Consider the following 15,092-nt stretch of genomic DNA (forward strand, 5'->3'; position numbering starts at 1 on the left):
ACACACACACACACACACACACACACACACACACACGCAGCACGCGCGCGCTAGATACCACGTATGGTAACCCAGGCCTGTGGTTCCACAGCACTCAGTGGCAGAGACATGAGGATTGCTACAAGTTTGAGACCACACTGCTCTATATAGTAAGTTCCAGGTCAGCCAGAGCTGTAAGACCCTGTATCAAAACCAAACTAAGGCCGGACGGTGGGTGATGCATGCTTTTAATCTCAGAACTCCAGAGGCAGAAGCAGGCAGATCTCTTGGGTTCGGGGCTAGCCTGGCCTACAGAGTGAGTTCCAGGACAGTCAGGGCTACACAGAGAAACCCTGTCTTGAAAAATCAAAACAATAACAAGAAGACTGAAAGCAAACAAACCAAGCTAAATAAAAATTATATATGAATGCTTAAATGTTTTTTTTTTATTGTAGTCAGGTGGTGGTGGCACACAACTTTAATCCCAGCACTCAGAAGGCAGAGGCAGGCGGATCTATGTTGAATTCAAGGCCAGCCTGGTCTACAGAGTTTCAGAACAGGCTCTAAAGCTGTAGAGAAACCCTGTCTCGAAAAAAACAAAAAAATTTTTTTTAAATTGTATTTTTGTGACTTTTGCCTACATGTATGCATTTGTACAACATGTGCTTGGTGCCCGAGGCTGTGAGATGGTGTCTGAACCCCTGGATTGGAGTTATAGGTGGTGGGGAACCACCATGTGGATGCTGGGAATTGAACCTGTACCCTTTCGCAAGACCACAAGTGTTCCTAACTCCCGAGCCATCTCTCCAGCCCCCTTACGGCTGCTTTCGTGTTTTCATGGCAGACATGGTTCTAGAGGCTCACGATGTGCTCACCTCTTATAAACTTGGCCTCCAGGGGGACCTGATGACAACCTTGATCTTTATGATTATTGTTTGTGGGACATTTGGAGTCATTCTTCAAGGTCTCCTTTGCTGGGTGCAGAATACCCACTGGGGAGGGACAGGTTGACTATGAACTGGAGAACGGACTGGTGGAGGGGACCTGGACTCACGTTTTCCCTCCTTTCCAGGATGGCCACTCTGGGCGTGTCCTTTGGACTTGTGGCCTGCCTGCTGGGGCTGGTGCTAAGTCTCTGCTTCTCTACTGAGTTCTCAGTGAGTGGATCCCTGAATCCAGTGCATTTGTTCTCATCCCTGTGGCCTCTCCCTCACCAGTAGTTGGGCAATGGTTGGGTGCTCACTTTACCTCCAGGAGAACTGAGTCCCTGCAGACTGCTCCCAAGTCCTTAGCCTCCCAGGCTGGTTAGGGCCATCCATCCTCCTGAGTAGGGCTGTCCTTCAACCCAGCTGCTGTTTGCATGCCTTGTCCTCTCCATAGAGATGCCTTCCAGCCCGAGGTACACTCCAGGCCATCTCGGAGAGTGTGGAGACGCAGCCCCTGCTCAGGCTGTCCCTGGTTGTGCTGACTGTTGGCAGCCTACTAACTGTTGCCATCATCAACATGGTGAGTTATGGGGTCAGGCCAGGGAAAGTGTAGGCAGAGACTGCTCATTCGTTTCCTGATTGCTCAGACCCGAATAATCCACAGAAACTATATTAATTACAGCACTGCTTGGCCAATAGCTTAGGCATAAATTAAACCATTTCTATCCTGTGTATTGCCATGAGGCTGTGGCTTACCAGGTAAGGTTCGGAGTCTGTCTCCTTTGGTAGCTACGTGTTATCTCCCTGACTCCACCTTCTTTTCTCCTCTATCTCTGCTTGGAATTCCTGCCTTGCTCTATTCTGCCCTGCCATAGGCCCAAAGTAGCTTCTTTATTTACCAATGGTAATAAAACCTATTCACAGCATACAGAGGGGAATCCCACATCAGGAAAGGAACCATCTTAGACCTGGGGAACCCAGATTCTAGAATCCCACTCTTGTTGCCTGAGCAGTTCCATCTGGGGTGACCCCTCCATAGCTCTGCAGCGCTCTGTGGGGTCCCCAAGTGCAGGCTTAGAGCTCTTCACCCCTTCAAGGGAGGGCTTGAGGCACCCAGAAACGCTACAGATACGTGCTGACTGCCAGCTCCTCCTTCCCACTCTTTTGGACTCTTTCCTTAGTAAAGGGATAAGACTTGCCCTCTGGTCCAAGTCCCATGTGGGTAGTTGCCAAGCAGTCTGTAGGAACCCACAGCCCTGCCTTACGCTAGCTCTTTCCTTTAGAACAGAGGCTCCTCCACACTGTTCCTACACTGTAGGCTGCTGTTTTGGGAGTGCACTCTCATGCCTTTCTCTGAGTCCAGGAGAAGGGGGCTCTTGAGGGGCCAGTCCTAGCCTTTTCTCATGCTTTCCCTGGGCTGCTGCTGTCAACACGTCCTGTTCTGTAGCTCTCCCCACCCCAGGTACTTCATACCTGGTGGATGCCGTGGACACAGCCGCTTGCTGGGCTCAGCTGAGAGCCTAGCACCCAGCATCCAGGGCACCTTTGGTTCCTACAGTTGTCACCCGCCTTGGGCCTGGCAGCTCTTCATCCGTGGGTCTACCCTAATGGCAACCTGTCTCCCCTCAGCCACTGATGCTTAACCCAGGCCCAGAGCAGCCTGGAAGCAACGAGACAAGTCCACTGGCTGCAAGAACTAGAGTTGGGACCCCGTGTGAGCTCCTCCCGGTGAGTATGCTCATCCTGGTTCCCAGCACCACCCAGCCCCTGGCCAGTCCTCTCGTGCTGCTGGACCACTCTGGCCAGAGCGCAGCTCATGTTTGAAGGTCCGAATCTTAAGGCCTTGGAGAGGAAGAAGAAACCCAGTGTCTCCCAGTCTAAGTGGAGAAGGCCAGGTCCAGGCAGCCAAGACTGTTTCCTGCCTACCCCAGTGCCAGGGAAACAGAACACTGGGTCACTGCTTCTTGATGTAAGCCTTGGGGTGGGCAGCGACTGCAGGCCAGCATCAGTTGCACTAGAGGGTGTCTTTGGGTCATTCTCCCTGTGCAGTCAGAATCTCTGCATCAGAGGTTAATTGAAGCCTTAAAGGAATAAAGGGCTGGGCCCAGGACAGCTGACATAAACCTGGTGAGGCCCAAGTCAAGAGTAGGGGTCATGAGACGTGGGGAGACTAGGGCTGACCTTACACCAGTGCTATGCAGTGCCCTTGCTGATCTGCTGAAAAGGGAAGCCGAGGGCCAAGGATGGTACAGACGCCTGGCCATGGAGCCTCCTCAGCAGGAGGGGACTGACACAGGACATTGTCCCCACCTGCAGTACTACACCTGCAGCTGCATCCTGGGCTTCATTTCGTGCTCCGTCTTCCTGCGGATAAGCCTGGAAGTGAAGGCCATGCTGCTGACAGTGGCCTTGGTGGCTTACCTGCTGCTCTTCAACCTCTCCCCGTGCTGGCACGTCCCAGGCAACAGCACCGACACCAACAGCACACATAGGTGGGGCCCTACTTGCTAGTGTCTCTGTAGCCTACTACTGTAAGTTGGTTTGTTTCAACCTAGCGCTTGGCCAGAGCATGGCACATCTGTCCATGGTACCAATGAACCATACTGTGAACAAATGGATTTCTGCTTTCCAGAGGCACCGTGACTGGTCCAGGCTCCAGGTCTCCAGCAGTGAGCTGGGTGTATAGCTTACTAATAGGCTCTTAGGGAGGTCCTGGCAATCAGCTTTCTCCTCTTTCTGGGCCTGTCGCAGTGTGAGATGGGAACCATGAGGCAGTTAAGTCCGACCTGTGGCCAGATCACCAATGTCAGAAGTGGAGATGCCTGGTGTCTTCTGGGTAGTACACACTCCTGTGGGTTGAAGAGCGCCCTGGAGCCTTCAAGGTTTTGGCTTTGGATTGAGGACCTAGAAAAAATTGTCTGCCTTACTCTGGCCAGGTCCTTATGTTAATCCACAGCCGCCGTCGTGGCTCCTCACTCAGCAGATGGGCCTTTTGGAGTGATCAAGTCCCCCTTAAGTTCAAGAACAACTGTTTACTCCCTACCCCCTTTAGGACACCTCCACTCCTGCCTGCTGCACGAAGCATGCACAACCACACTTTTGCTCCCGGGGCTCAGGTGACAGCCCCCTTCCCCAGCAGATGCTTAGAGAGAGACCTGAAGACCATGATCAACTTCTACCTGGTCCTGTTCTATGCCACCCTCATCTTGCTGTCTAGACAGGTGTGTAGACTCCTTGTCCAGCTCCTGCTGAGCGGACAGTCAGTGCAGAGAGCAGGGTCTGAGATACCAACACGGCAGAGGCCTGCCATGGAGGTGCTGGTCTTGTTCTGCACAGAGCTGGAGCAGGGTGGGCAGCACTGTAGGTAGGCTGGTCCAGTACCCTAGATCCCAGCCCTGGGTGGTATGTCAGGTGACAGCTATGGCACTGGCTCCCTGGTTTGCAGATTGACTATTACTGCCGCTTGGACTGTCTGTGGAAGAAGAAGTTCAAGAAGGAACATGAGGAGTTTGAAACAATGGAGAATGTGAACCGCCTCCTCCTAGAAAATGTGCTGCCAGCCCACGTGGCTGCCCACTTCATTGGAGACAAGGCAGCTGAGGTGTGTGAAGGTGGGGTGCTCTAGGAGTCTGTGGGCAGACTGGGCTACTCAGCAGTACCCCTGGAGCATGTTAGATGCAAAGGCAGGCTTGCAGTCAAGCCAGGCTTCTATGTCCACCAGGGGCTGTGGGTAACATGCCTCCCTGGCCTTGACTTCCACCCTGGGGCACAGATTATGAGGTTCAAACATACTGAATTGTCTGTCATCTAGATGTTCTGTATCGTTAAGAATCTGTACTTCCATGAGGTGCAGAGCCTTTCTGTCACAGGAAACAGGTCCGGAGACAGCTCACTATAAGGTCACCTCCTGACTGGGTATCTGCCTTAGCTGCATTCAAGCTGTCACAGCTCACACAGCCAACTGGCCTGGCCTGGCCCTCCCCACCAGCACCTGAGCCCCTGGGTTAGTGGTCTTAGGGTCCTGTTTCTCTCCTGCCCTGCTGCAGGACTGGTACCATCAGTCTTATGACTGTGTCTGTGTCATGTTTGCATCCGTTCCGGACTTCAAAGTGTTCTACACTGAGTGTGATGTCAACAAAGAAGGGTTGGAGTGCCTGCGCCTGTTGAATGAGATCATTGCTGATTTTGATGAGGTACAACCTGTCTACTATGCACAGGGGTTGGGGTGTACAGCCTGTCACCTGTGTAGTGGCAAGGCAGGGTGGAGATGTAAGCTTAACTATGAGAGGCTCTGGCTTGATCCTTAGTCCTGTAAGAGAAAACAGTAGTCAAACAAAGCACGAGGTCAGTGTGCTGAAACTATATACATTAAATATCAAGAGACACATTTTCTTTAATCAAGTAAGGAAACTTTTATTAAATCTCTACTGGACAGGTGCCAACAGGTTAGGTCCTTCCAGAAAAACTCTGACCCAGGCTGGTTTGTGGAAGACACTGACCCGCCTCTGAGAAAATTATGCTGGGTAGGTTGCTCTTAGAAGGATCAGAGTGCAGAGAAGGGAAGGGATGAGGTGATGGGAGCTGTGTCCTCACCTGCAGTCATGAGCACAGATGGGCAACAATATACACAAGATGTGTTTGCACTGCACATCAGGGGAAGGTGGGTCCTCTCTTCCTTTTCTCAGCACCAAGGCTACAGAGGCTTCTTTTTGTTGTGTAGCTGCTGCTGAAGCCCAAGTTCAGTGGTGTGGAGAAGATTAAGACCATTGGCAGCACCTACATGGCCGCAGCAGGGCTCAGTGTCCCCTCAGGACACGAGAACCAGGTACTCCAGGCCTGTGTCCCTAGTCCTAGCACCTTACTAAAGGGTGTCAGGGATCCCTGGTGGGAACAGGAACCCTATCCCCGCGGGATGTGCGTGCCCTCAGTTAAGGCCATCCATGTCCTGCAGGACCTAGAGCGGAAGCATGTGCACATCGGTGTCTTGGTGGAATTCAGTATGGCCCTGATGAGCAAGCTGGACGGAATCAATAGGCACTCCTTCAATTCCTTTCGCCTTCGAGTTGGTGAGGCTTACAAACGGGCAGCTTAGCCTTGTGCACACCCTCTTGTTTGGAGGGTGTCATGGGCCCTCTGCTATGAGGTTTCAGCAGACCTTCTGGTGTTAACATTGACCTCCCTTGCATATGCTCATGAAAAATGTGTATTTGTGCATGTATGTATGGAGGCCAGAGGTCAACCTCGGCAGCTGACTATCCTATTTTCTGACTGTCTCCCTGGGATCTGGGATTTGCTAATGAGGTGAGGCTGGCTGGCCCGCCAATGACTCAAGAGATCTACCTGTGTCCACATCCCCAACACGAGGATTACAGGTGTCATCACTCTCTCTACACGGGGTGCTGGGGATCCAACTCACGTCCCCAATGTTTATGTGACAAACTGGAGCTATCTCTTCGACCTCTTTTTATTAGTAAATTTAAAATTACATTTATTTAGTGTGTGACATACCACAGTGCACATGTGGAGATCAGAGATAACTTATAAGAGCTGGTTCTCTTTCCACTGTGTGGGTTCTGGGAATTCAACTCAGATCACCAGACTTGGTGGCATCTTTACCTGATAAAGCCACCTTGGCAGCCACCAACCTTTGAAAAATTTAATATATAACTATAAATTCAGGGCCTCTGGGCGGCGGTGGTGCATGTACTGAGTCCCACGACTTTGGAGGCAGAGGCAGGCGGATCTGAGTTTGAGGTCAGCCTGGTCTACAAGAGCTAGTTCCAGGACAGGCTTCAAAGCTACAGAGAAACCCTATCTCGAAAAACAAAACAACAAAAAAGCAGGGCCAATATCATGGCTGCAAATAAATAATCTTAAAATACAGAAAACAGATTTATTAAGCCTAACCAACCATAATCAGTTTTATAGGTAGGCACTTAAAGCCTGTTTATTTGCTGGGCAATGGTGGTGCACGCCTTTGATCCCAGCACTTGGGAGTCCAAGGCAGGTGGATCTCTGAGTTCGAGGCCAGCCTGATCTACAAACTGAGCTAGTTTCAGGAAAGCCAAAGCTACACTGTTTAAAAAGAGAAATTAGCAGATATCAGGGAAGAGCTAATGAGTTTAGGAGTATGGACAAGAGACAGTTGGGGCCTTTCATATCACAGGGGCACAACCTAAGGGAACAGTTTCAAGGGAACTTGCACCCACTGCCCTGTTAGCCTTTCTGTGGGCTCCCTCAGTGTTACTATAAATGGCTAACTGTAAACCATCCTAAGGTATAAACCACGGGCCTGTGATTGCTGGAGTGATTGGAGCACGCAAGCCTCAGTATGACATCTGGGGAAACACAGTCAATGTTGCCAGCCGAATGGAGAGCACTGGAGAGCTTGGGAAAATTCAGGTAAAAGTCCACTGAGAAGCATCCGCTTGGGGAAAAGACATGTCCTGAGGAGATATCCTACTCTAGGACTTGGCCCATTTCTCACTTGGCTGTGTGGCACTGACCATCACTGTTAGAACAGACAACAGACACTGCTCTTTTTCATTCCAGGTTACAGAAGAGACATGCACCATCCTCCAGGGATTAGGATATTCCTGTGAGTGCCGAGGGCTGATCAACGTCAAAGGCAAAGGAGAGCTGCGGACTTACTTTGTGTGTACAGACACTGCCAAGTTTCAAGGCCTGGGGCTGAACTGAGGTGTCTGGTAGTCTGTCTCCTTCCCTGAGGGAGCCAAGAATGCAGCCCCATGCCAGCTGCAGATGGCTGTGTGGCTTCTTTGGACTTGCACTACAGGATGGATGGCTCTGACACATGCATCAGATTTTGTTTGAAGCAGCTACGTTGTCCAGAACCTCTGTGCTTCAGTCTGTGCAATTCCTAGCTAGCTAGATCACTGGTCTACTGTGGGCTGTGCTTGTTCCCAGGATGTTGGAAGAGACCTAATGCATGACCACGACTGACACCGCCTCGGTAGCCAGTGAACAGCATATACTGACTGGGTAAAGAATTCCTGGTTCCAGGAGGCTCAGCCAGGCTGTCCAGCATAGGTTAAAGCCTCCCTCTTCCCATTAGTACCCACCATGGGATGCTAACCTCTCATACAGGCATTCTGGCAAATGGAGTTGAAAACAGTGGGCATATTGGCACGTAGTCTCAATTGACATGTCACTCTTTACCATCTCATTTCTGTCTGAAATGAACATGTCATTAGTGGAAGTTCTATCTTTGCTACCAACTCTTAGATGCTAGGCAACAATCTCCTTTCTAGTATATTTTCTCAGCCACTGACTACATGTAAACAGGACTGCTGTTCAGTGTCAGGTCACAGGATTAGCTTGGCTGTAGGGTGGAGTTCTGAGAGAGGGGGCTCACACAAGGAGCAGCAAAAACCTTGGATCTGTATCCAGCATTTTTGGAATAAGTTTACTGGGACAAGGTTCAGGAAGCTGAAAGTCTAGAAATGAGGTGTAATGTTTCAGTTCTTCAGTCCGCACTTTATTTTTTTAGAGACAGTCAGCCAAGGCTGGCCTCAAACTTTCAACTCTCTTGCCTCAGTTCCTGAGTGTTTCGAATAGATGTGCACTACCATGGCCAGCTTTTTTTTTCTGCGGGAAAGCCTGTGTAGAGAGGGCTTAGACAGCCTGTGTACCTCTTGCCCTTTCTCTAGTCTTCTGAGCTGACTGCAGAGCTGCAACTGTGATCTACCTGGCAGGAACATGTGTGAAATTGAGCACCTAAACAAATGCCAAGTTGCTCTCACTCACGAGTCAAGGCAAATTCAGCTCTGTGTGATGGCATCTTACTGTGCTTTAGCTTCAGACCACTCCTTTTGGAAAGTGACTTCATTGCCACAGAACTTCACTACGTCATGGCATTCTTAGACATCACCAAGGAACCTACTAAGCACAGAACATCATGCACACAGGAGCCTGCAAATGATGTACGTGCTGTAGGCAGGGTGCCTGACCAGCCAGGTTTACCTGGGACTTTGGTTCAAGATAAGTAGTCAGGGATGCGGAGGGAAGGGGACAGGACCTACCTGCCAGAACTGTGTCCTGTGGAGCTTTATCAGCCCAGGGAAGAGGGGCTGATTCTAGTCTGCACAAAGGAATCCAGCAGTGGTCAGGGCTTCCCAGCAAGGCTCCCCTGGGGCTCGGAAGGTTCCTGCTAATGCCACAATGCAGTTCACAGGGAGCAGGAATGAGCCTCCCTGAAGCTGACACACTTCTACTCTTCCAACATCCAATAATTTCCCCCTTCAACAGAAATCCTAGCTTGAGTTTAAAAACAACTTGCTACTGTTCACACATCTTCAACTGAAGCACTGGGCTAGGAGTATTAAGTTACTGCTGTTCAGGTCTTAGGAGCGTAACTGACAAAAACACTTGGGAGTTATGCACATACTTGTTTTTGAATTTCCAAGTAATTTCTTCAAGTGTCTTATTTTATCTTAGGAACTGTTTTTAAACCCTTCTGTGGTTCAAGAATTCATTTCAGGGATCCACTAAGGTGGCCCTCACTAACTACAGAAAGTAATACCCTGTTCTGGCTTACTGAAGGACACTCCCCGACAAAAGATGATTACTGTGTACTTCATGGATAACAGGTCAGTGCTTTGAGCAGGCGCAGGCAAATAACTATGGTGTGTTCTGTATGTGTACTATTTATAGCTTTACTGTAACATCTGTCTCTCAGTGTTTCAGAAATCAGTGCCTGGCTCTTTTATATGTTCAGCCAATAACTAAAAACCTGAATGTCCTTCAAAAACAAAACAAAAACCTCAATGTCCTAAGGTGTTTTGAATTAAGGTATTTCTGAGTCTTCAGGAACTGACCTGTGGCAAGTAGATCTACTGGTGAATTATGGGTTATTGTCTAAATATATATATCCGAGGCAAGGTTTCATATAACTCAGACTGTCCTCAAACCTTCCACCCCTAATCTTTCTGTGTCTACTTCTAGAGTGCTAGGATTACAGACATGTGCCACTACAGCCCGTTTTTCTTTTTGTGTACGTATGCATGTTCATGTGTGTGCAGGGCTACATCTGTGGAGATCAGAAGACAACCCTGGGTAGTATTAGTCTTCACCTTCTACCTTGAGAAAGGGTTTTTATGTTTTCTCATCCGCTAGCTTCATGCTAGCTGCCCTATGAATGTCCAGGGGTTGTTGATCTCTGGCTTCCATCTTCCTATAGGAGTGCAGATTATAGACATGCACACCACCGGATCAGAACGTGGGTTCTGGGGATCCAAACTCAAGTGGTCAAGCTTGCACAAGCACTTTACTCACTGAGCCACACTTCACTTGCAGCTCACTGTGGCCAATTTATGTGGTGCTAGGGGCTCAGAATTGCTAGCCTTCAAGCACTCTACCAACAGACTCATACCCTTCAGCCCCTAAACTCTATTTTAGAGACTAAAATCAATCTAAAAAGACTTGATTAACACTTGATTTTTTATTCTATTAGCATAATAATCTACAAGAGAGTCACACTATAATTTCTTCTTTCTTTCCTTTTTTTTTTTTTTTATTTTGAGATAGTTTCTCTGTGTAGCTGTGGCAGCATGGAACTCACTTTGTAGACCAGGCTGGCCTTGAACTTATAGAGATCCATCTGCTTCTGCATCTTGAGTACTGGGATTAAAGGCATGTGTACCACCATTCCTGGCTCCCAGAATTTGAGAGAATCAGCTTTCCTTTACTGTTCTTGTGCTGGCTTAATGATTTTAAGTCAAGAAAAATGGGTATATCTTCTGGTCTGTATTTTTGCAGACAGGCAAAGGGGTTATGTCTTTACTAGACTAGGTTATGTCCACACTGACATTCTATTTTAAAATCATATGTACGTATGTGTACATGTGGGTATGTACATACAGAGCTGGTGCTTGCAGAGGCCAGAGGTACGAGGTTCTATGGAGCTGAAGTTACAGGTGTCTTTGAGCTACCCAATGAGGATGCTGAGTACCTGACTCCAGTCCCCTGAAGAACAGTATGTGTTCTTAACTGCCAAGTCTTCTCTCCAGTGCCCCCATCTCCACCTTTTTTTTGTTTTTCCTTTTTGAGGCAGGGTCTCAGTATGTATCCCAACCAGACTCAGATTCATGACAATCTTTTCTCAGCCCGCCAAGTACTGGGATTGTAAGTATGTGCTACCATACACAGCTTGCTGTTCAAACAGGTTATATCTTGACACAGATTTAGAAAAATCATCTCAGCCCAGTGACGTGTGATAGTAGAAGGGGACATTATCTGATGGTTTCCTACTTAATCTGCTTGGTCACTTGACCTTTGTTATTTCAGATAAAGAAATGATCCAAGGGCACAGGTGGCCTTGGAGAAACTGAGCAGAAGCAAGTTCTCCTTTAAGTTCTAGACTCTAATGTATCTAAAAGTGGTTTGGTTCATCATATTTGTGTGTCCTTTTGCTATAGCTCCAGATAACCTAAAAAAAAAAATACACTAGACATATTTTATCACCATGAATCTCCTAGCCCACTGTTTTTTCTTTTTGTATGTGGGGGCAGATGTAGTACTCAATAATCACAAATAAGGAAACCATTCCCATCAGGTACACAGAGGGCAGAACATACCAGGAAACCTTAACACTACCTTGAGAGTGTTCACTTTCATGGTATGATGCTAGAAAGCCTCACTGGACTGAACTGCATTTTGTGTTTACAAAGCTGGGTCCTGGGCCAGTGCGATGGTCCAGTGAGTAAAAAGGCGTTTTGTCTGGTGACTTAAATTTAATCCCTAGTAACCACAACTCCGAAGAGTTGCCCTCTGACTCTATACATGCACCATGGCATGCGTACATGTGCCCAATGTGTATATAGGAACAGCAGCAATAATAAAGCTGGGTTTGCTCAGATAAATCAAAGAGTGCTAGTGGCAGTCTGAAAGGCTACCAGGATGGCCTGCTCACAAGATTTTTGGAATGGCATTCAGATGAACTCTGGTAAGACAGATCTTACCAGAGCTTGTAATTACCTGCTTGTAATTTTTTAATGAGAATAGAAAATGTGAAAAATGGGTAATTTATTTTGAGGAGCCACTCCTTTGGAAGATGATCATGAAAAAGGCTAGTGTGTGTTCTAAGCATCTATCCTTAGGCCCACGTCAGACCAAGTCAAAGGGCAACTTGGCTGTCACGCCAGCACCTCACAGTCCCAGGTTCAGTTTTATTTCCTAATACAAGTCATCTCTGGAACACTGAAAGGAACTGTTCCAAAGCTTAATTAAAACTCAATTTACAAATAGTTAATATCTTCTGAAAAGCACCTCCAAGTTCAGAATGAAAAAAATATGTACATAATATAACCAAATACCAGGCTAGCTTCAGCTCCCGTCAGGCCCACACTCAGCAGCACAGGTCTCCTTAGGCTCTTCACACTCTGAAGGAGGAAGACAGCACTCAGCATTTTGTCCCATTGGGTTATGAACAAGAAGCTAGTGTTCAGTAGAGGCACTGCTTACCAGCCCTCCATGTCACAGTTACAGCTAGGGAGAAGCCTGGCATTAAGTCATTGCAGCAGCTTTTTGACAAAATGTATGAGATCTATTAATTAAACAATATGGAAAGAAAACTGAAAGATGCCATGATAAAAACCCAGTACTTTGTATGCTAATCTCAAAAATTACATGAAACAAAATCAAACCAGACAAGGGTTCTTAAGTCATCTTAAATGAAAAAGGGACGAGTTTCCTTTTATTCTTAAAAATCTCCCACCCACAGAAAAAGGGCACCTACCTTCTGTCAAATCTACGAAGCTGTTTCCCATGACAGGGGAAGGAACGGAAATTCCCATTGCTTTACGGACTCCATGTATGCTCACAACATCACCCGGGGTCACTTGCTGTGTGAGTTCTTTAAGGTTATTGGTCACTTGTTCAGCTAGGAAAAATGGGGAGAAAAAAAGCTCAAGGTACCAAAGTGGTTCCTTTAGAGTTTTGTTTGCACCCCCCACCCCAGACAGGATTTCTCTGTGTAGCCTGATTGTCCTGGAACTCACTCTGTAGACCAGGCTGGCCTCGAACTCAGAGATCCTCCTGTCTCTGCCTCCTGAGTGCTGGGATTAAAGGTATGCGCAACAATGCCTGGCCTTTTAGAAATTTTTTAAAAAGTCTTGCTATGTAGCTATTGCTGGCCTTGGATTCACAGAAATCCTTCTGCCTTAGCACCCCAAGGGGTGGAATTTTAAGTGTATGCCACCTAGACATGTGCATGCATGACATCTAAAAGTCAATGTGAGTTCTTCAGTTACTGTCCATCTTATTTTCTGAGACATGGTCTCTCACTGAACCTTAAGCACACTGGCTTGGCTAGACTGGTCAGTGATCTCCAGGGATCTGCCTATTTCCACCTCTTAAGGCTGGATGCATGCCACTGCACCTTCACGTGCTGGGAATCTGAACTCAGGTCAAAGTGTTTTTGCGGCAAACACTTTGCCGAATGAGCCATCTACCTAACCCCTGGTAATTAAAACAAAACCCTAAAGAACTGTAAATGTATAAATGCAGAACTACTCCATTCAAGGTGTGGCAGTCACTGCAGTTACTTTCTAGTTTGGCCACCTGCTGGAAGCCTTTCTTTCCCACACCCAGCCCTGCTCTCCTTCCCATCCCTGGGACAAACATACCAAGGTATATTTCTCTGTAAGAAGGACCCAAGAGACAGATCATATTGGGAGGAGGTCTGGTGCTCAGCCGCTCGTTCTGTGCCTCCTGGAGTTCCCTAAGCAATCTTGTAGTCTCATCAAGCTTCCTCTGGAACACCTCAGCCTCTGTGTGGTAAGAAGACAATACTGAAGAAAACAACACAGAAAACAACACAGAAATGTTTGAGTTATGGTCCCAGGCTCTGCTATGGTTAGCTTCTACTCCAATTGAGACCAACAGTTCAGCTACTCTCTACTAGTCTCTAAACCCAGTTGGCCCAGATTTTTCTATAGTAAGCATTAGATTAATTAGCGTTGACGTGACAGCAAGTCTAACTGCCTGTGCTGGACACTTTCCAGCAATCTGTGGTCTCAGACACTCACCTTCAGAGTCAAAGACTTCAGCTGGAGCACCAAAGTTTGTTACTGCTTGTAGTGCTGTGAGCCTGTCCCGACTGCTGGACTCCAAACGCACTGTTGGCTCTATTTGGGCAATCTGCTTCAACAGGGGGGAAAAAGTTAATTGAGCTTGTGAAACCGTGACAGTGCCAAGGAAAAGTCAGTACGATGGCTTGTGCTTACAAGCAAAGTCATTCCACCTAGTCACCTTACAGTCATAATTTTGATTATGTCTCCCAAGAACTCTTTTAGAAATGTTCTCAAATTCTGGCCAAAAAAGTGTCCATAAATCCACACTTCTCTGTAATGACATGACAGCTTATGAAATCTGCATAATTTGTTTCATATGCCAACTGCTCTGACAAAGTTCTAAAAGCTTGTTACTGTCTGAACCGTTAAGTGCTTTTAGTGACTATGGTAATGCCTGTTTCAAAGGTTAGTGTTTCAGTACATCTACAGCTTCAGCAGTTCCCTGGATCTTCCTCAAGCCCCAAGGCTACGTCATCAGTATTTCACAAGAGAACAAAGTCATAAGAGAATTTTACTTTTGGAATAAGACTCAGAATTTCCATCATTTCAACACAACACAACTTTTTAAGAATTTATCAATCTGCTGGGCGGTGGTGGCGCATGCCTTTAATCCCAGCACTTGGGAGGGAGAGGTAGGCTGGCCTCGAACTCACTGAGATCCACCTATCTACAAATTGTAACTCTGACTGTCCTGGAACTCAGAGAAACCCTGTCTTGAAAAACCAACCAACCAAAAACCAAAACTCCCCCCAACCAAATACACCCCCTCCCAAATGCATCATTTCAATTAATTGGTACGAACCAAGAGTTCATGGTTCCATTTTTACTTGTGCTCCAAGTGCAGTCAGTCTGAGCACCTGGCAGCCCACACATGGGCTGCAGAGTGTGCAGCGCAGGAAAAATATGTACACTGATTTACCATTTCAGCTTGGCCCACACAACCCCACTCAATGGTCTTTTTTTTTTTTGGTTTTTCGAGACAGGGTTTCTCTGTGGTTTTGGAGCCTGTCCTGGAACTAGCTCTGTAGACCAGGCTGGTCTCGAACTCACAGAGATCCGTCTGCCTCTGCCTCCCGAGTGCTGGGATTAAAGGCAT

General features: G+C 47.5%; 2 protein-coding genes across 9 annotated transcripts in view; one reads left to right on the top strand and one right to left on the bottom strand.

Moving 5' to 3' along the window:
* Positions 1-11,637, top strand: part of Adcy7 (adenylate cyclase 7) — a 58,792-nt gene extending 47,155 nt beyond the window's left edge. For 4 of the 5 annotated variants that reach the window (XM_026789208.1, XM_026789207.1, XM_026789210.1 and 1 more), the window contains exons 16-25: positions 1,052-1,136; positions 1,360-1,485; positions 2,535-2,633; positions 3,222-3,397; positions 3,958-4,126; positions 4,351-4,506; positions 4,952-5,098; positions 5,626-5,971; positions 7,183-7,307; positions 7,458-11,637. In XM_026789208.1, coding sequence (XP_026645009.1) covers positions 1,052-1,136; positions 1,360-1,485; positions 2,535-2,633; positions 3,222-3,397; positions 3,958-4,126; positions 4,351-4,506; positions 4,952-5,098; positions 5,626-5,971; positions 7,183-7,307; positions 7,458-7,604 — 1,576 coding nt within the window. In that variant the 3' untranslated portion in view covers positions 7,605-11,637. The remainder of the gene's footprint in view (positions 1-1,051; positions 1,137-1,359; positions 1,486-2,534; positions 2,634-3,221; positions 3,398-3,957; positions 4,127-4,350; positions 4,507-4,951; positions 5,099-5,625; positions 5,972-7,182; positions 7,308-7,457) is intronic. The other variant, XM_005367040.2, reaches the window with a different exon arrangement.
* Positions 11,638-12,056: 419 nt separating this feature from the next.
* Brd7 (bromodomain containing 7) overlaps positions 12,057-15,092 on the bottom strand; it is a 33,315-nt gene continuing 30,279 nt past the window's right edge. The window contains exons 14-17 of one of the 4 annotated variants that reach the window (XM_013353721.2): positions 13,952-14,066; positions 13,550-13,714; positions 12,661-12,804; positions 12,057-12,304 (exon numbers count right to left, since the gene is read on the bottom strand). In XM_013353721.2, coding sequence (XP_013209175.1) covers positions 12,249-12,304; positions 12,661-12,804; positions 13,550-13,714; positions 13,952-14,066 — 480 coding nt within the window. In that variant the 3' untranslated portion in view covers positions 12,057-12,248. The remainder of the gene's footprint in view (positions 12,305-12,660; positions 12,805-13,549; positions 13,715-13,951; positions 14,067-15,092) is intronic. The other 3 variants (XM_026789211.1, XM_005367038.3, XM_005367039.3) reach the window with 3 other exon arrangements.

The sequence above is a fragment of the Microtus ochrogaster genome, unplaced genomic scaffold, assembly GCF_000317375.1.
Source record: "Microtus ochrogaster isolate Prairie Vole_2 unplaced genomic scaffold, MicOch1.0 UNK15, whole genome shotgun sequence".
NCBI classification, from domain to species: domain Eukaryota; kingdom Metazoa; phylum Chordata; class Mammalia; order Rodentia; family Cricetidae; genus Microtus; species Microtus ochrogaster.